The sequence below is a fragment of the Magnolia sinica genome, chromosome 2 (genome assembly GCF_029962835.1).
Source record: "Magnolia sinica isolate HGM2019 chromosome 2, MsV1, whole genome shotgun sequence".
Taxonomy (NCBI): domain Eukaryota; kingdom Viridiplantae; phylum Streptophyta; class Magnoliopsida; order Magnoliales; family Magnoliaceae; genus Magnolia; species Magnolia sinica.
In genome coordinates this window covers 124,432,693-124,452,908 of record NC_080574.1, presented here as the reverse complement: position 1 = coordinate 124,452,908, position 20,216 = coordinate 124,432,693, and the positions used below count along the sequence as shown (strand labels likewise).

At 42.4% G+C, this 20,216-nt stretch overlaps 1 protein-coding gene across 1 annotated transcript; it reads left to right on the top strand.

Annotated features, from left to right (window-relative positions):
- The first annotated feature begins 6,031 nt into the window (after positions 1-6,031).
- Positions 6,032-8,958, top strand: LOC131237549 (uncharacterized protein At1g66480-like). Its single transcript, XM_058235370.1, has 2 exons — positions 6,032-6,725; positions 8,740-8,958. Exons 1-2 carry the CDS (start codon positions 6,108-6,110, stop codon positions 8,785-8,787), a joined length of 666 nt encoding a protein of 221 aa, XP_058091353.1. The 5' UTR covers positions 6,032-6,107; the 3' UTR covers positions 8,788-8,958.
- Positions 8,959-20,216: the final 11,258 nt, after the last annotated feature.

Sequence of the window (20,216 nt, the reverse complement as noted above, 5' to 3'; positions counted from 1 at the left end):
ATTAGCTACATGCATGGCCGACATTTAATGGACGGTTGAAATGACAAATATCCAATGGTTTGAATTCATGGAACATGTCTCCAACCAAAGCTTTACAATGACTTATTGACTGTGGGTCCCCCAATTTTGTATGGTTTACAAATTCCAACACCCTATCAGGTTAGTATCACATTAAAAATGGTATACTGTAGCCATTGAAAGTCTTGCATTGGCGATTGCGATGCCTATTAAAAATCAGTGGGCCCACAATTGGTGTATTCAATTTGGATCGTCAATTCAGTTTATAATATCATATTTCTGGGGAGAATTATAAGATTAGGTTTCACACGAACTTATCATCCAACATGTGTATATGACTTCGTCCAAAGGTAGGCCAATGCTCTCATCAGGTTGACCGCACATTTGCTGTATATAAAATCAGTGGTTGTGGGCTATTTTTACGGTGTGGGGCCCAGTTTTTGAATGACCAATATTTTTGATTGGTTAAGGGTTGCGTGCATTTGAAAAAGTCTTCTGACTCAGTCGACTCCATCTAACTTGTTTCGGTTCAAGTCGAGTTGCAAACTAGTCACTAGTAAGTGGTCTGACTCGCACGAGTCAGGGTGAATGGGGAGGGTGACTCGGTGTCCTAACCCAATGATTTGAGTGACTCGGAAAATTTCTTAGGCTAAAACTCAGTTGAGGCGAGTCAACTCATCAGCTTGGATGAATTTCCTAACCATGTATGCATTTTTTTGGAGATTTTCAGTAACATTTTAGGGCCTGTTTGGATGCCTGTAAGTTATTCTAAGTTTACAGGTGAAAGTCAATTACAGGAAAGTGACTTCTCACCCTCATTCCCTTGTAGTTTTTTGATAGATTTGCTTGTAAGTTACTTAATGGTGAATTTTCTCCTCCAAACACCACCTGTAAGTCACTTTTCTGTAAGTCATTTCCCACTTACCTAACTTACAGGCATTTTTTTTGGTTAGCTTGTTAGTACACACCCATGTCAGTACACACACTCCATGTTAGCCACCCCTGCTAGGGATCGATGCCAAGACCCGAAGTGTTGAAACGAGGTATCTCTACTCAGTCTGCCAGTTGAGCTATGGATCTGGGTGTAACTTACAGGCATTCAAACAAGCCCCTAGCATGTAGAAAGTATAAATCATAGTCTGCAACCAAGTGAGTCGACCCGGGACTTGGCTGAATCAACCTGGCCTAGTCACTGACCTGCTCACTGGGTCAGGAAAACCAGGGATGCACAGAACTTGGGCCTAGTTTTCTAAGTCAAAGCATGACTCAGTTGACCCAGTGAGTCAAAACAGGTCAGCTGAGTCAAGCCAGAACTGGTGACCGTCCGGTTGGACTTGAGTCTTGGTTGGCAAACTATGGTATAAATAATGCTGAGTTGTGCTGAGTTGAGTCAAGTTTTGCCCAGTGTTATTGAGTTTTTTCCGAGTCGATTTGAACTTTTCTGTGTCTTGACTAGATTTGAGTTTTTCTGAATCTTGGTACTGGTCTGAGTTGAGTTGACATGGCGAGTCAAGTCAAGTGTTTTTCTGAGTTTTTAAACTACGGTTCAAAGGATATGGCCGTTAGGAGCCGTTGCCCACGCTCTGGCCCAAAAATAAAGCTGGTCCACTCATGAGATAAGCCATATGGGTACTCAGCGTGTGAACCATTTGCTTTTTCTTAAGTGTCCATTTTTTTAATGGGGCGCGGCCATGGTGGATCCCCTGATTGTGGGGCCCAACAGATGTATGTATGTAAACTCTACAGTCCATCCGTTTTTTCAGATCATTTTACAAGCACGGTCCAAAAAATGAAGCATGTGGACCACACCACGAGAAACGTGTGGTAATTAAATACCGACCATTAAAAACTTCTGTGGGGCAGCGGAATGTTCATTTTCCATCTAACCTGTTGATAAGATCAAGAAGAACTAGATGAAGGGCTCAAACAAATATCATCTTGATCTAAAACTTTTGTGGTCCACAAGAAGTTTTTAATGGTTAATAACCACTGTTTCCTGTGGTATGGTCCACTTCAGATGTGTATCTACTTCTTTTTTAAGACCATGAGTTAAAATGATTTGTCGAAATGGATGGATGGAGAGGATGTAAGGAAAATACATCAAAGTAGGCCTGTAGTGAGGAATAGGGCTATACATGAACTGGGCTAGCCCGGTTAACTCACTCCACTCGGCCCGAAAAAGCTCGACTCGACCCGACCCGGAACCGAGTTCAGGATAGAACAGGCCATTTTATTCAGGCCGAGTTCAGATAGGTCCCAGTTCGGCCAGACCAGGCCCGATTCGGTAAAGTGGTGTGTGTGTGTGTATTTCAAAACCCTACCCGTCCATTTCCCCTTTATCCTTCAAGGATAGTTCACCACCCATCTTTGAAGTGACAGTGACTCATCCACCTCACAAACGTATAACTTGAACGGCTTAGATTCATCCAAATACAAAAATGAATTATAATGTCCCGACTAGTTAGATTTTTTGTGGAGTCTATAATTCAACTATCTAAATCATTGATCGAGGGCCTTATAATGGAATGCGAATTACCTGCCAAAGTCTTTCTCATGAACTTGCTGTAAGGTTCGGAATTGGCCTGAACTCGCCCGATTGCTGACCGAGCCGGGTTCGAGCTGAACATGTTGGCCCGGTGACCGGGCCAGGCCAAGCCAGGTTCGGGCTGGGTGTGGCTGGTGACTAGGCCAGGCTGGGTTGAACCCAGTTCATCTCGGATCGACTCGTGTAAACCCCTAGTCAGGAATCCACCTAAGTAGGCGCCCATTTTTATCGAGGGCAACTAAGCAGCTCCGATGGATCCCTGACTATGGTGATTTGTGTAAATTAAATCTATGCCATCTATCCATTTTGGCCGCTCATTTTATAGAATGAACCCAAAAATGAAGGAGATATAAACTTTAGGTGAACCACATCATAGGAAACAGTGGTGATTGACCATTAAAATCTTCTCGCAGCCGCAAAAGTTTTGTATTAAGTTGATAATTGTGTGGTCCCTTCATCCAGGTCATTGTGACCTGATCAACTGGTTGGATGGAAAATAAACAATCCAGTGATCCCCAATAAGTTTTTAATGGTGGGTATAAAATCACCACTGTTTCCTGTGGTGTGGTCCACCTAAGATTCGTAAATTCTGTAGTTTTTGGATCATGCCCTAAGATGACCTTTGAAAACAGATGGACGGCATGGATTTAAGGTACATACATCAAGGTGGGCGCTACATTCAGGGATCCACCTACCTTTACACGTGCCCCACCTGATGAGTTGATCCCAATGTCTTTTGGGTCAGGACATGTTCAACTGGTACTCGACTAATGAATAGCCCTGATCTCGCACGAGTTTACTATGTTAATATGTATACTTCAAGGCACTTTCTCCATCTAGTTCGAAAGTCTGGTGAGAGTCTTCAGTCCTGTATCTCGTCCGTTCATCTCACGTGGTAGTAAGTATTTTTTTCTTTTTCTTTTTGTTTTCTTTTTAAATAAAAAGTTAGTAGTTTTAACTTGACTTTTAAGTTTTAAAAGTCTTATTATTTGTCCTTTCCCTCCAATATTTCGTTTTTTCTGTGCTCGAGCATAGCATATTCAAAATATACCCCGGTTTTCGGTTGGTACTAGTAGACCAGATGGTCCACTGCTCCTAACCATAATTCTGTTGGGCCCTACACTTGATGGACATACCAACCCAACACCCTTCTCGATACCAAATCTTAGGTATACCATATTATAGGAAACACTGGTGATTGAACGCCCCACCACTAAAAACTTCGTAGTGCCCATTGGTATGGTCCATCTGAGAATTGGGTCCGGTTCATTTTTGGCCTTGTGACCTAAAATGATATGGAAAAACGGATGGACGGCATGGATGTAGAATATATGTATCAAGGTGGGCCCTACGGTAAGGGCCTGACTGTTTTGGATGAGACCGGGCCCTCACTGTCTGGGGTGAGACCGGGCCACCTAATCCGCTCCTTTCATAGCCATATACTTAAGGGTATGTGAGACAGTACCAGTGAAAATAATCTGACCATCCATTTTCAAGCCCTGATTTGAATGGCTGTGATCATCTGACCAGGGTGATACTGGGACCATCCCATAAAACATTCCACCATGATTACATGTTTGCCATGGATGGACGACTCATCGACTTGATGTGAACTCGGTCAAGTCCAATCCAGTTTAGCAAAGCATGCCCTCAGGCTCGACCGAGTCATGACTCAAGTCTGCCTGAACCAGTCGTTCTGAGTCTTCCGTCCCTGATGTGGGCCCAGCTCGGCCCCACATAAACCCACGCTAGTAAAGGGGGGTGGTTTGGGTGGATCCGAGGTCGGTGAATTGCTAATTGTGGGGCCTACCTTGATGTATGTGCTTTACATCTACACGGTCCATCCATTTTGACAACTCATTTTAGTGCATGATCCCAAAAATGAAGCAGATCGAAATCTTAGGTGGACCATTCCACAGGAACTGTGGTGATTGAATCCCCACCATTTAAAAGTTCATGGGGGCCACTAGAATGTTTATTAGCCGTCGAACATGTTAATAAGGTCCCAAAGATATGGATGAATAGGCCACACAAATATCAGCTTGATCCAAAACTTTTGTGGCCCATAAGAAGTTTTTAATGATGGATTATACCACTATTTCCTGTATTAGGGTCCACATAAGATTTGAATCTATTTTATTTTCTGGATCATGACCTAAAATTAATTTTTTAAATGAAGATGGCATGGATATATGGCACATATATCAAGGTGGGCCCATGGTCAGGGGTCCCACCCAGGTGGACCCGGATATCCACATAAGCTGAGCCCCTGGTAAGGTGAAAGCGGATTGGCTGGTGTACCATACACCGGCTATATGGCTGGTGTAGATACGTGTCGTGCGAAGACGAGGGCCGAAGCTCCCGCAGCTCAGAGTTGTATAAATGGTTCAAAGGAGATCAAAGTTACATGGCCCTAAAATGGTATATTTATCATATCCACAACCTTCATTCATTTTTTTAGATCATTTTAGAACATTAGACAAAAAATGAATCATATCCAAATCTCAAATGGACCACACAAAGGGATAATGATCTTCACTGTTAAAACATTTGTAAGGTCCACCATGACGTTTATTTTCCATCCAATCTGTTCATAAGGTCACAAATACCTCGATGTAGAGGAAAAATAAATTTCATATTGAACCGAAACTTCTGTGAACCCAAAAGCGTTTCAATGGTAGACGTTCAATCCCCCACTCTCCCACTGCTTTTTGCAGTGTGGTCCACTTGATCTTTAGATCTGCCTTATTTTTAGGCTAAATTCTTAAGACAAGCTCGCAAAATGAATGGACGGTTTGGATATAACACATACCTCATGATGGAACCAATGGAACTTACCGAAGACAATCCACCAGCTATATAGCTGGTGTGTGGTACACCAGCCAATCCGCTTCCTAGTAAGGTTGGGGTTGTCAATGGGTTGGGTTAGGGCCGGGCCAAGCTTTGTGCAAGCCTGACCTTCAATTTTATACTAAGTTCAATTTCAGTTTAGTACGTGAAAGGTTAAAATGGTCTAGTCCCAGTTCAACTCGAGACGTTTACACAAAGCCTAACCCGAGTTCACTTGAGTCTTGAATATATGTAGATAAATAATATTTTGGTGTACCTTCTGTGAGAGAGAGAGAGAGGAGAGAATGGAAGAAAATTAGGTTTAGAAAAGGCCTATCAGGCCAGGTTTATAGGATCTGGGGTGCTAAGACCAAGTCCAGCCTGATATGCAATCAGGCTCCTGTTTTAAGCCCGAGCCTGACCGTCGGGCTTGAAACACCACCCCAAACCCGGTAAAATACGGGTCAAGCCCGAAGGCCCTTTGGGACCACCCGGCCCATTGACAGCCCTAAGTAAGGTGCGAGGAAGCTGTGTCCACGTAAACCCGCATCTGAATTGATGGAATCGTGCAGCCGTCATGTTCCAAGATTTTGCCACCCTTTTTTGACTCCGACTGTAGCAGCCTACCACCCCCACACCTTCCTTAAACCTCAGACCCATCCTCCCATTCTCAGCTCCCATTCTCAGAGAGAGAGAGAGAGAGAGAGAGAGAGAGATGGGCAACAGCTTGGGAGGAAGGAAGACAGCCAAGGTCATGAAGATAGACGGCGAGACATTCAAGTTAACTACTCCTGCGCGAGTCGCCGATGTCCTCAAAGACCACCCCGGCCACGTTCTAATGGAATCAGAGGCGGTCCGCCACTTGGGTGTCCGAGCTAAGCCATTGGATGCGGACCATGCAATCAAACCCAAGCGGCTCTACTTCCTTGTCCAATTGCCTGAAGTCCGAGACCCGAAAGGAATGAGAAAGGTCCGGTCAGGCATCATCAACATGAATGCCAAGGACCGGTTGGAGAACCTCATGTTGTCGAAGCGGTCCATCTCAGACCTATCACATGTGACGTCGGTGGTAGGGACCACGATCGACGGCCAGGATGAAGGTGGGGAACGGGCGGTGAGGGTTAAGATGAGGTTGCCTAAGGCCCAAGTAGCTAAATTGGTGGAGGAAAGCAAGGATGCGGCCGAGGCTGCAGAGAAGATCATGAAACTATGTATTGGGGGCACGAGCGGCAGCGCCGAAGATTTCTCTAATGGTGATGGGAACTTGGCCATGCAGCAGCGGCAATGGAAGCCAGCTCTGGGAAGCATCACGGAGAGCTGCAAGGCAAAGGAGGTAAGTAGATATGTTGATAGCCTTTTTTTATGCATTTTATCATCATTGTCATCGTCAATAGGAAATGATCCACGTTCTCCTAGGTGAGAAGGGATATGTGGACAATCCGATCACTCGATCTGGACCGTTGATTACGTTCAGCCCACAATTGACGGGACACCAACAAAAAATGATGAGAAATTATCACGTAAGTTTCGAGCTGTGTGGGAGACCACCGTGATGTTTGTATGTCATCCAAACCGTCCATTCGACGTGGCCCCATGTTAGGCTGCATCCCAGCCTGAGCCATAGCTCATGTGGGTCGCATCAAAGGTAACAATGTGGGACATTTGGGAAGCGGGACATCCACCATAGAAACATGGAATGTTGGGTATAACATGTTGCGTATATCATCCAACCCAGTCATCGTGTCTACCCCCGGATGCACGGTTTGGATTCTTCATACACATCATGGGTGGCCCACACAGCTCAAACGTATGGTCATCTTTGTTACACATTACCCAAAATATTCACACACCCAAAGCCGGCCTTCTGACAGGAAGGTTTCTAGCTTTCAGGGTAATTAACCGTGATGGACCCACCAAATGGATGGTACAAATTGCGATTGAAACTTTTTTTCTCGTAAGCAATATTGATCATCTGTTTAGAGGCTGTTTATGGGATGGCTAGGATCATTCGATCCGTGCATGAGAAGTGTGTACTATACATAACAGACTGTTGAGATTGATAGGCGGATCGGATTGTCCACATGTCCAAATTGAGTTGAGTTGAGTTGAGTTGAGTTGAGATGACACTTGCAACTAAATACATGCTATAACATATAAACTCAAATATCCAACAATCAAAATGAAGTAATATCTGATAAAATGAAGTTTACAATCCACTCACCACTCACCATACCACTCCATGTGTTGACGGCCAATTACAAGCCATATGGTTTATAAAGGCTCTGATTTTATGTTTATATTGCATATCAGTGACCACTCATATGTACATCAACTCCATGGAAGGTTGAGTTCAGGTTGCCAAAGGTCTCAATCTAAGCCTAATCCAACCTAGTGCTCAAGGATTTTCAACCTGAGCCGCCCCACCCAACCTCAATTCAACCTAACCTAAAGCTAGGTTTGGGCAAAGTTTAGATTGAGCCCAGCACAAGTTGCAGCAGCTGCTACTGTAATTATCACTACCATTAGAGAAAAAGAAATCACGAACATTTTAAGAATATAAAATGCATTAAAAATCTAACAATTTTCTATAAAATTTAATTAGCTCCTAAGTATGATAATAGAACTTTAAGCTCCATTATATTCCACTAATTGCAAAAATTGGGAAGTTTCATAACCCAAAATATTGGAGAGAGAGAGAGAGAGAGAGAGAGAGAGAGAGAGAGAGAGAGAGAGAGAGAGAGAGAGAGAGAGAGAGAGAGAGAGAGAGAGACCTAGAAGTGTTTTATTTATCTTGATTTGGTCTAGTTAATTATAATTAATTATAAATTTTATAAGAAACTATGATGATAAAAAGTTAAGAAAAAACATAAACTTTTTTCCGAAGAATAGTTTTCCTTATTAAATAAAATTTCCCAAGTTCAAAATAATTACTTATGTTTGGCCATTCATGGTTGTATCCTTTAATGACATCCTATTGGATGATATGTGTGTCAATGGGCTTGGGCTCGACAAAATCAAAATTTGAACAGGCCCAACTCAATAAATTCAAAATCCATGCCTAAAGCAAACCTAGGCCCAATACCTACATAGTCAGGCCTCATCCGCATGTTGCCGCAACCCTCCCAAATAGGTAAATTCAAACAGAAAAATGACACTTTCAAAATTTCAAGTTGAAATACCATCTGGGACGGAGGTTTACTCTATCAAATTTGAATCAGCGAAAAGACATTGGGTTGAATTTTCATGGCATATTTGTTTTTGATCATACAATTCCGTATTCATTCTTTATTTATTTTGAGTGTTCAACCACCTGTAACTTGTCATGTTTGGTTGGCATAAATTTGCAGAAATTCGGAGTAAGATTCCTTCCAATCCAAGAGGTGTCTCAAGCATAAGCTTCCTAAACCCACTCTCCAGCTGGTAGATGCAGGATGAAATGCATGAGGATTGACATTAGTTATGTTTTGATGTTGCTTTGTACCACATACATATGATTTAGATGTATTAGATATTAATACAGTGCGGACGCCTTCATTAGTTTATCTAACAAGTACTAGCTTAGAATATCCTACGTAGCTAAAATATTTCTCTCTGGTTGGATTCTCCGCAAAGCTTTGTATGTAAGTTTAATTTTCAACATGATGTGTGTATGACATCCAATCCGTCTCTCATATGCTTCTCTTCATGTTCTCCTTGGCGCCCAAAATTTTGGCAGACCCAATACTCAAGTGGACCGCACCATGTAAAACCGTCTAAAACATATAAAATCACATGGAGTGGCCCAGTTTGGTTTTGGAATGGCCTTAGTTTTAAAGTACCCATTCATTTTGATGGGCGCATATTCCAAATGGATTGGATGGCATATGAAAAAACACGGTGTCCGACACAATCTGGAAGGTTTTAGTGTTGTGTGGTCTCATCCCAACTGTTCCGTGCGGGGACTTTGGATGTGTGAGATCTAATCATATGTGATTGAAGACTTTCTGCCATGGAGAGCTTGTAGAGAAGGTTTTTATATGCATGTCGAATCAAATCAGTATATAAATCAGAGAATTATGCAATGGGCCTGTCATGATAGATCCTCTTCCAAGTTCAAAATGCCACAGGCATGGTCCCATGTTTCATTGTTGATGTAGAGTGGGTCCTGGACAATTTCATGGCCAAGATGAAACAGAAAAGGCCCAATCAGATACAGTAATGATTGGGACTGTCAGAACCTTAAAATGGGCATATCTTGCAAACCAAAATAACTTATCAGACATGCCATATATGATTTTGAGGTAGGAGAATCTACCTTAGCCACCCAACCCGCTATAATGGGTTGCCCACGCTGAATTTGCGAGATTCCATCATATGGACGGTCGAAATTCCAACTTATTTTCGTTTTTACTATTTTTAGTAAGTTTTAGTTAGATTGTAACTAGAGGTGAGCATCGAGTCGAGTCGGACCGGATTGGGTCCAATTCGACTCAATCCGGTTTTTGCAAGTACTTGACTCGAATTCAATTCGATTTAGGACCGAGTCCAACAGGGCTGACTCGATCTAAACCGATTCCTTGCTGGCCTGACCCGAACCGAGTCAAACTCGGTCAGGGAAACTGAGTAGGATTAAGTTGAGTCTTTCCAGTCGATTCGGATTAGGCTGAGTCAAGCCAAGCAGGAAACTATGATGGTAGGAAGGAAACAAAAGGGAAATTGGGAGGGAGGGAGAGAGAGGGAGAGAAATGAGGAGAAAGAATGAGATGAGGGAAATCGGGAGAGAAAGGAGGATAGAGGAGGAGATGGGGGAAATCAGGAGAGAAAGAGGGAGAGAAAGGAGGAGAGAAAGAAGGAGGGAAGGAGAGGAAGTCGGCTCGGGTAGGGTTAGGTTTGGGTAGAAGAAAGGTAAAGGTTTTTTTTTTTTTTTTTTTTTTTTAAAGAGTAAAATTTGACTTTATACTTCTCGATTCCAGTCTGAATTAGATTGAATCTGACCGGATTGGATCGGATCAAGCTATTATATGACCCGAACTTGACTCGATTTGGCATCAGATTCGAATGAGTCTACTCGATCTGACCCGACCTGACCCTGTCTTTCGGTTCGGGTCGGATCGGATCCGACCAGTTTGATCAAGTCGGATTTGACGAGTCAAGTCGGATCCTTCCCACCTTTAATTGTAACTCTTTATCCGTTGAGCTTTAGAAGTTGTGTCCAGTATAAGAAGTGCTTAGAAAAATTAGGAGAATAACATAGTTGAGCCAAATAGGACAGTTACTATTTTTTGCCAAAAACCATGAGGTCTAGTAGAAAGTATGACAGTCTATAAATAATAAGTTTACTATTTATAGTAAGTCAGGGAGTTTTAGTTCCCTAGAGTTTATGTCATTATTTAAGAGGTTGTAAACTTGTTTTTTTATCATCATTTAATTTATTACAAATTTCTAGAAATTGTTTCTATTTTCTTATTTTTCCTGTGGATTTGAGGTATCTCTGTGAGGAGTCCATAGAAGCTCCATGGATTTGGAGTATTTATCCCCTTGAGGAAGATGGTGCTTGACCTCAACACGTCCTTCCATGCATCGACTATGGGGAATTGTGACTTGGGATGAATATTAGAAAATACGAAGGGAAGGTCTTGGCAAGAGATGTGATATGTAAGGTTTTGAGGTGGTTAGATGGCAATTGCTCGTTTGTTGAAGATATGGACCTTTGAATCCTTGTCATTTAAATGGGGAGAAGAAGGTCGAGTGCTTTCAAGGTAGTAAAGTAGAATTGGCCGGGATCGGGCCAGGTCAAATTAGATATGGAAGGCTCTTCACCAGGCAACCCAGACAAATGCAATGGAGACAGTGTTTGTAGGTATCACTAAGGAAAGGTCAATTTCCAGTTCCATTGGGCTTATGACCGGGTCTCTAAAACAGTGGCTGAGGCTCAAGCATTGCTAGATGGGATTAGAATTTGTAAGGCATATGCATGTCCAATATCATCGTGGAATCTGACTCCAAAGTTATTATCTCCAATTCCTTTGGAAAATTTGATACCAGATTGGAGAATTCTATTTGAGAGCTCCTCTCAATCTCATAGTCATCCACACATCGAGAGAAGGGAATGCGGTGCCAGATATGTAGGACTTTAATTTGGTAGGCCCCGCACGATCATTGGACTAGATCATACTATTGAATTACCATGATGAGCATATTGGTTATAGTTGTGATAGTAGTGGGATTGAAGGTAAGAAAGAGAGGAAGTCCGGAGAGAAATCCATGGATCTGGTCACTCTAGATAATGTGGGTCTTGGTGTGTTTAGGTGTATAAAGGTTCTTCCAATCCACGGCCTATAGGTATTGGGTAATGGGAATTCCCCCAAAGCCCATTCCTTGAAGTATAGCTCACCTAGCTTTGGATGGGACTGATTTTCAGGCACTAAGAAGAACACGAAGGAGTCCACATGATGGATGGATTGAATGTCATGTACATGTCATGATGGCCCCACACATGAGGCTTTTTCGCTGTCTTCTTCTGATGATTAAAGATACAGACAGACTTAAGTTTTAAAACTCAACATTGAAAAATTCACTCGCTTATATTTCACACCGAATAAAGATGTTGGTAGGAATCAAGTGAGCATTTGAAATGCCGAATTTTCAAAAGCCCTTTTTTGAAATATGAGAAACCTACGTGAATACAATATATAAATGTTGTATGAGTAGATTGCTGGGTCTAAGTTTGCAAATGACAAACGGGCCTTAGCCCAACAGTACAAGCTCACATAAACCCGCTGGGCCAGAACCCTCCATACAATCTAAAATTACAATTGACGAGCACAATCGACCCATGGTCACAATTAGGAATGGCCATAACCGACCATGGTGCAGCCGGAGCAGTTGCAACTCTTGGAAACTGTGGATTGTAGCACTTGTAGGTGGACTATATCTAGGGGAATTTTTTAGTGTGGACTGACTCCCGAGTTTTATACACATGTTTAGTTATCAAGGTCTTCGATTTGGTACGCTTTTTAGAGTAATCCCATAAGTGGGTCCCACTCCACATCGTTTGATTTGTGGTAGTAGCTGTGCATATATGTGGGCATGAATCTAACCTTGAATTAACTCCAAACTTCACATCTTCATGATTTTTGGAATATATCTGTAGGTGAGCTGTGTCGACCATCTCTTGATGAGTTATTGAAACTTGGCTATTTTAGTATGAATTCGATAAAGGTGTCAAATCATTACTTGATCTAAAAACTCGAGCCCTTAAGAGTGGTGTATCAATATATACTGATTGAGAGACTAACAATCCCCGAAGGGACTTTTAGAGCAATCCCATAAGTAGGTCCCACTCTGCAATGTTTGATGTATGGTAGTACCTGTGCATGTGGGCATGATTCTAACCTTGAATTAACTCCAAACTTCAAGTCTTGATGATTTTTGGAATATATCAGCAGGTGAGCCGTGTATTTTAGTATGAATTCAATATAGGTGTCAAATCACTACTTGATCTAAAAGCTGGAGTTGTTAGAGAATGATGTATCGATATAGATTGAGATACTTTAACAATCATTTATAGGAATATACTTGACAAAGGTGGCCCTCATGGGAGAATATAACACCGAGGCATATTTGTTACTATCGAGATTCTAACACGAGACCTTCCACTTTGATAGCATGTCAAACAACTACTTTCTTTGAAAGCTTTAGTATATCAAGTGATGATTTGACATGACATTAAAGCACATGGTCAAGTGTTTAAATCATGAGAGTAACAAAATATACCTCAGTTTATGTAATTCTGTGATATGCATCATACGTCATCCTCCAAGGGCTCGAGCTTTTAGAGCAGGTGGGCTCTAACATGGGCTCGACTCTGAACATTACACACAGCTGGTACATTGAGACCTTCTACTTGGCATGCTTTCCGGACCAGATCCATGGGTGGCGCTTGCTTGGCATCTCTTGGTCAGTAGCCGGCCCCAGTTTGTGCATATCTTTGAAGTGGTTCTTATGTAACGTAGCAGGTGCATACAGAAAGAGATTAAATCTCCTTCCATACAATAATCTTTGAATTCATGAGGAGAGAAAATCCATAAAATGAGAAAATAAATTGATATTATTCAATGAAAAATATTGTTTATGACACAGACTAGATGGGCTTATATGAGTAGAGACTCTCAGGCCCATTTGGATACCACCCAATATGTAACTTTTTAAAGTTATGTAAGTTAATAAGTTACTTTTTTAACTTTTAGTTACGCAAGTACTACTGTAACTCTCTCTCTCTCTCTCTCTCTCTCTCTCTCTCTCTCTCTCTCTCTGTGATAGATGGTCAATATCAAAGAAGGGCTTGCATAAAAGGTGGGGGCCCAAATGATGGACGATCCACATCAAAGGTGGTCCCATATTATGGATGACCCACATCAAGGTGAGCCCACGTAATGGATTGTCCACATGAAAGTCAGTCCTTAATGATAAATGACCCACATTGAAGGTGGGGCCCACACGATGGATGGTCCATATCAAATGCGGGCTCCATATGAGGGCAGTGGATATTGAAGGTGGCCCCACATGATGGACAATAATATTGAAGGTGGACCTCACGTGATGGACAATAATATTGAAGGTAGGCCCTACATGGTGGATGACCCACATCAAGGTGGGCCCCACGGAATGGATGATTGACATCAAAGGTCGACCCCTAATGATGAATGGCCCATATCGAAGGTAGGTCCTACATTATTGACGGCCCACATCAAAGGTGGAGCCCATACGATGGACAATCCACATTAAAGGTGGGCTCCACATGATGGGTTGTGGACATTGAAAGTGGGCCCCACATGATGGATGACCAACATCATGGTGGACCCCACATAATAGACAGTCCACATCAAAGGTGCCGATGATGAATGGCCCACATCCAAGGTGGGCCACACATGATGGACGACCCACATTTAAGGTGGGGCCCATGTGATGGACACTGGATATTAAAGGTGGACCCTAACAATAACATTGATGGTGGGCCCCACGTGATAGATGACCCATATCAAGGTAGGCCCCAGTTGACGATATCTCACATTGAAGGTTAGCCCCTAATGATGAATGACCACATCCAAGGAGGTCCCTACTTGATGGATAACCCACTAGGCCTTGCATGATGGACAGTCCACATTAAAGGTGGGTCCACATGATAGGTGACCCACATCCAAGGTGGTCCTCGAATGATTCATAGCCCACATCGAAGGTGGGTCTCTTAAGGTGGATGGTCCACATTAAAGGTAGGCCTCACACAGTGAAAGATTCACATTGAAGATTGGGCCAAGGTGGCCCAACATAAGGAATGGTCCACATCAAAAGTTGAGCTCACATGATGGATGGTGGTTATTAAGGGTGGACTTAAGGGAGCATTTTGATTATAAGTTACTTTACACAAGCTACTTATGCTTCAAGTAGCTTGTCTTGGTTTTTACCTATTATGCAAATAAGTATGTTTGGTAAACAACGTACTTACCTATCAAAAAGTAAAATAATACATTTGATTTCCAACATCAAGAGTATTTATCCCTCGAGTTTGTTCAGTCCACCCTTACCATCCACTATCCATTATGTGGGCCTAGCCTTTGATGTGGACCTTTCATTATGTTAAGCCCACTTTTGCTTTGTCTTTAATGGGAACCATCTATCGTGTGGGGCCAACCTTCAATGTAGACCATCCACCTTACAAGACCCACCTTCGATGGGGGCTATCCATCATGTGGGACCTACCTTAGATGTGGATCATCCATCATGCAGGCACACCTTTAAAGTCGACCGTCCATTATGCAAGGCCCAACTTTGAAGTCGGCCATCCATCAAGACAGGCCCACTATGAATGTGGGTCATTCATCATTAGAAGTTGACCTTTGATATAAACTATCCTCATGTGGGGCCCACCTTAATATGGGTCATCTATTATGTAGGGCCACTATCAATGTTATTGACCATATGTATGACCTAACTTTAATATCCACCACCCATCATGGGGAGCCCACCTTTGATGTGGATCATCCATCATGTGGGCCCCACCTTTGATGTGGATCATTCATCATTGGTGCCTTTGATGAGGAGCGTCCATTATGTGGGCCCACCTTGTTGTGGGTCATCCATCATGTGGGGCCCACCTTCCATATTTTCGTCCATCATGTAAGGCCCACCTTCAATGTTATTGTCCATCATGTGGGGCCCACCTTTGATATGGACCATCCATCAAGTGGGGCCCACCTTCCATGTTATCGTCCATCATGTAAGGCCCACCTTCAATGTTATCATCCATCATGTGGGGCCCACCTTCAATATCCACCACCCCTCAAGTGGAGCCCACCTTTGATATGGACCATCCATCATGTTGGTACTCCATCATGCGGGGCTTACTTTGGATGTGGGCCCTTCATCACTGAGGTCCTACCTTTGATGTGGACAATCGATTATGTAGGCTTACCATGATGTGGGTCATCCATAATGTAGGGCCCACCTTTGATATTGAGCATCCATTAAAATTGTGTGGAATGGGATGCCACATCTACACGCAGAAGTTTGACGGAGCCAAAGAATGATAAATATGTCCTATAGGGGGTGATCAGGACCAATTAAAAATCATGCATTTAAATCCAATTACCTATTTAAACTAACATACAATTTAAATTAAGTAAGGTAATTAACTCTAAGGCTTCCAAGCCATTAGAGGGTCCAATCACATAGACTAGAAATGATGCAGCAATTAAACAATTATTCTATATACATGATAGTATGCATGTGTGTGTGGGATGTGCTAACTATCAACATTTAGCATTCATCTAATCATACATACATATAATTAAATATTCACCACATAAGCATAATTAAATAATTGTTTAAATAACAATTCCAAACACATGCATGTATAGTGGTTCCGTTTGCCTACTCCACTCATGGCAGACGCACTCAACCCATAAATGTATAGGATTACACTATTAGAGGTTTTAAATCAGGTTTACCTCTAACCTTTACAATCCTACATAAGGACTGGCTCTCCACAAGTAGAGCTGGGCAGAATCTGACCCGATCTGAACCAAACCGAAAGCCTGGATCAGTGCAGATCGAGTAGGACCACTTAGATTTGATCGTACATTGGATCGAGTTCGGATCGTGGTCAATCTAGACCGTTTCAATCCGAAATCCGAATGAACCCTAACCCCTCTTTCTCTACCCGAAGGAGGCGCCACACCCACCCATCTCTCCTCCTTTCTCTCACTCTTTCTCTCCCGATTTCCCTCCTCTCCTTCTCTCCTTCTTTCTCTCCTTCTTTCTGTTGAGGGTCAAATATTGCATATCAGACCCCATTTATTACCTTGATTTATGAGAATGACTCTGTTTAACGGCTTGGTTTAACTGTGTATGTGATGCAGAGTGTATGTACGAGCCTGGACCGAAATGGGTGTTTAAAGCATGGACTTAACGCTCTAATGACACCAAGGCAAGGAACGGACTCTAGAAGACCAAGAGCGACGGAATTATACACCAGGGGTCCGAGGAAATCGAGGAATTGAAGCTCAAGTGGCCTGAAAAGTGTCCAGAATGCAAGATCATAGGGTTCTCACCATCCGATCAATTCAAAACTCCATACGTGGCTTGAGAACCATAAATGAACCGTACACATAAAATTTCAGCTCCTGGATCACTGCGGAAGTGGCCCAACTACATGATCAGCCCCTTTAATCATTAGGTGGGGCCCGCCTGATATCCGGATATGCTTCAAAATTGTCATAGACCGTTTAAATGAGCTGACAAAACGGATGGACGGGGCTGATCTCTTACATACATCAGCATGGGACCCACATGTGCATCGCACATATACAGCGTGCGTGCACCGGGCGTACACGGCAACTCCAGGACGGTCAAACCGTCCTGGACTCGAACTCACCCTCTCAACGCTGCAGCACGTCTCGCTGTTACGCAGACGATCGGACTGCGGAAGTTGGTGGGCCACCACCGTGCATCGGATGATCAATCCGGACCGTCCATCAGAAACCCTTGCCCCCTATCATCCTCGCCTAGATGGCAAAATTTCAAGAAAGATCGGAGGCCGGCTATTGATCGTCAAAACTAGAGGCGGACGGCTGAATGAAACCATCCCTGGACCGCACCGATTTTTATCCAAAAACATTGAGTCCCACCTGTTTTTTCGAGCTGATACGAATAGACGGAGTGGATCCTTCAAAAAACCGGTGAAGTGGGCCCCACCGCGTGTCAGCGCGTGCCCTGTTACACGCGTTCGTGAAAGCCGGACGCCGTCCGACCCTTGCGACGGGTTGTACGCCCTTGGGGGCGGTCGGCTGATCTGAACCTTTCATCATGTAGGTGGGCCAAGAATCTCCCAGGGGACGCTGTCCTTTTGGAAAGAAGAAAAAAAAAAGAAGAAAGGAGATGCGAAATTCCGGACTGCGTGAGGACTTTCGCAGCAGAGGGACGCGTTCCAGGCTGCGGAAGGACTGTTTCCGCAGCCTACTCCCGGTAGGACTCCACAGCACCGGAAGGGGGGGGCTGGCCATCTTTAAAAGGAAGGAAAAGAAGAAGGAAGGGGGATCCACGGCGGGAGAGAGAAAAAGAGGAGAAACGGAAGAGAAAGAGGAGGGGCGTGGCTGCTGGTTTATTGGCAGGGGAGTGCTGGAGCAAGGTGATCTATTTTGGTTTTAGGCGTTCAAGGAAGAGAATCAGAAAGAGGAAGACATGGAGTTTGGCTTGGCTGCATCAGTGGCTGGATTGTGAGAGATAAAAACTCAGTTATTTTTTTCTTTTCTTTTTCTTTTTATTATTATATTTTAATCAGCCATTCATGTGTAGCTAAACCTCTTAGCTAGGGCTAAGGGGTGAAGCTTGTAGCCTGATGGGAGAGATGTTGCTGGTGTCCTTTGATTAAGATTTAAGAGATTATTTTTTGACTAAATTTTATGGGAATATCTTTAGTTTTTAATGGCATGTTGTGACTGAAATTACAATGGGCTTGCAATGGCTTTGAATATTTCTTTCCTCTTTTTATATTTATGAAGTCAGGAAGCCCTGTTGTTCACCATCGTCTCCTGGGCATGGTAGAATGACAGTACCCTTCCTGATCTTCATACATTGTTGATTGGTTGGTAATTAGTTTAATCCTGTTGTTTACTTTGTCTCCTGGGCATGGTTAGATGATGGAATCCCTTCTAATTCATATACCTTTCATCTCTTGAAACCTATATCAATGGCAGTTCAGTGAATTATCACAATTTGTGATACTGGCATACGATCTCCCTGATCTCTACAAGTGGATCCTCTGAATCCCTAGTTTCCTTTCTTTGAATTCCTTAAAGTCTTAGATAATTCTTCCATAATTATTTCTTAAATTCTATTTGGTTTAGATCACATTTTAGTCTAGTTCTAGTTCTAGTTGGTTTCAGATAACGTACAGGTATTAGTCCCTGTGGATTCGACCTCGGTCTTACCGAGTTTATTACTACATCACAACCCTATACTTGGGGAGTGAACTAGTTTTTGGCGCCGTTGCCGGGGACTGATGGTTACGTTTTTCTAAAATTAATTAGTTTTAGAATTAGGATAAGATTAGGATTTTATTAACTTTAGGTTAAATGTTTTTATTTTTAGAAACTAATCTGTTTTCCTGTTTTGTAGGATCCTGAAATAACTTCTAAATTGGTAATCCCTTTCTAATCCCTCTACTTTTTCATATTTTTGAATTAGGGTTTAAATTTTAGAAATTTTCTAATTCTAGTATCCCCCTTCTGTAGAAAATAGTTTATTTTTAGAATTTAGGTTATTTCTTTCCCTTCTTAGAAATCAACTTTCTATTTTTGTTTTATTTTAGTAACTTTCTAATTCTAACACTTTTAGAATCTAATTTTGTTTCTTAATTTATTTTTAGAATTTTCTGTTTAGAAACTAACCTTCCTATTTTGTAGGCCTTTAAGATAGAAATCTCTAATTCGGTACACTCCTTCCCTACGTTCTATTTTTCAAATCTCTTGTAGTAATTTACTTTTTAGTTTAGGACTTTCTTAATTTAATTTAGAAATTTCTACTTTCTTTTAGAAATCAGTTTACTGTTATCTTTCTTTTCAAAGATTGTTTTTCTCCTTTTTAGAATCTAACTTACTTTTGTTTTATTTTGCAGGTCCTTAACTTAGGACTCCAATTTGGTAATTTCTTTCCAAACTCTCCCTTTCTTTTTAGATTTTCATTTCCTTTCTTAGGATTAGGTTTTTAATCGAGGGCTGCGAGTGTTTTCATGCCCAAGTGGGCCCGTGACGACACTCGACGTCTCTTGACTGAAGGAGGATTGGTTGAGGGGTTGACTATCCATCGCAGGACTAGACACCACTCGAAATCCCCTGAGTTAAGTGAAGTTATGGCTGAAGACCAACCTCCTCTACTCCCACCCAGGGTGGAGGATACCCAAGATGAGAATGAGGTGCAACAGGCACCCCCGCCTCGTACTTTACGAGATTTTTTACAACCGGCGGGAGTGAGTACGCCCTCATGCATGATTTTTCCTGAAAATACAAGACAAATGGACATCAAGCCAGGAGTTATCCAACTCCTTCCCAAATTCCATGGACTTGAATCAGAGAGTCCATATTTACATTTGAAAGAGTTCGATGAAATTATAGCTACATTATGTTTTCCTAATGTATCTGAGGATACAATTAGGCTGAAACTCTTTCCTTTTTCCTTAAAAGAGAAAGCTAAGACGTGGTTACATTCACTGCGTCCTAGATCCATTGGCACATGGAATGATATGCAGAGGGAATTCATAAAAAAAATTTTCCCACATCATAAAACGATT

What these genes read in the sequence shown, in the direction of transcription:
- LOC131237549 (XM_058235370.1), top strand. Translation starts at nt 6,108, where the DNA reads ATGGGCAACAGCTTGGGAGGAAGGAAGACAGCCAAGGTCATGAAGATA. An exon ending in AGAGCTGCAAGGCAAAGGAG is followed by an intron (nt 6,726 to 8,739) that starts GTAAGTAGATAT and finishes ATAAATTTGCAG; the next exon opens with AAATTCGGAGTAAGATTCCT.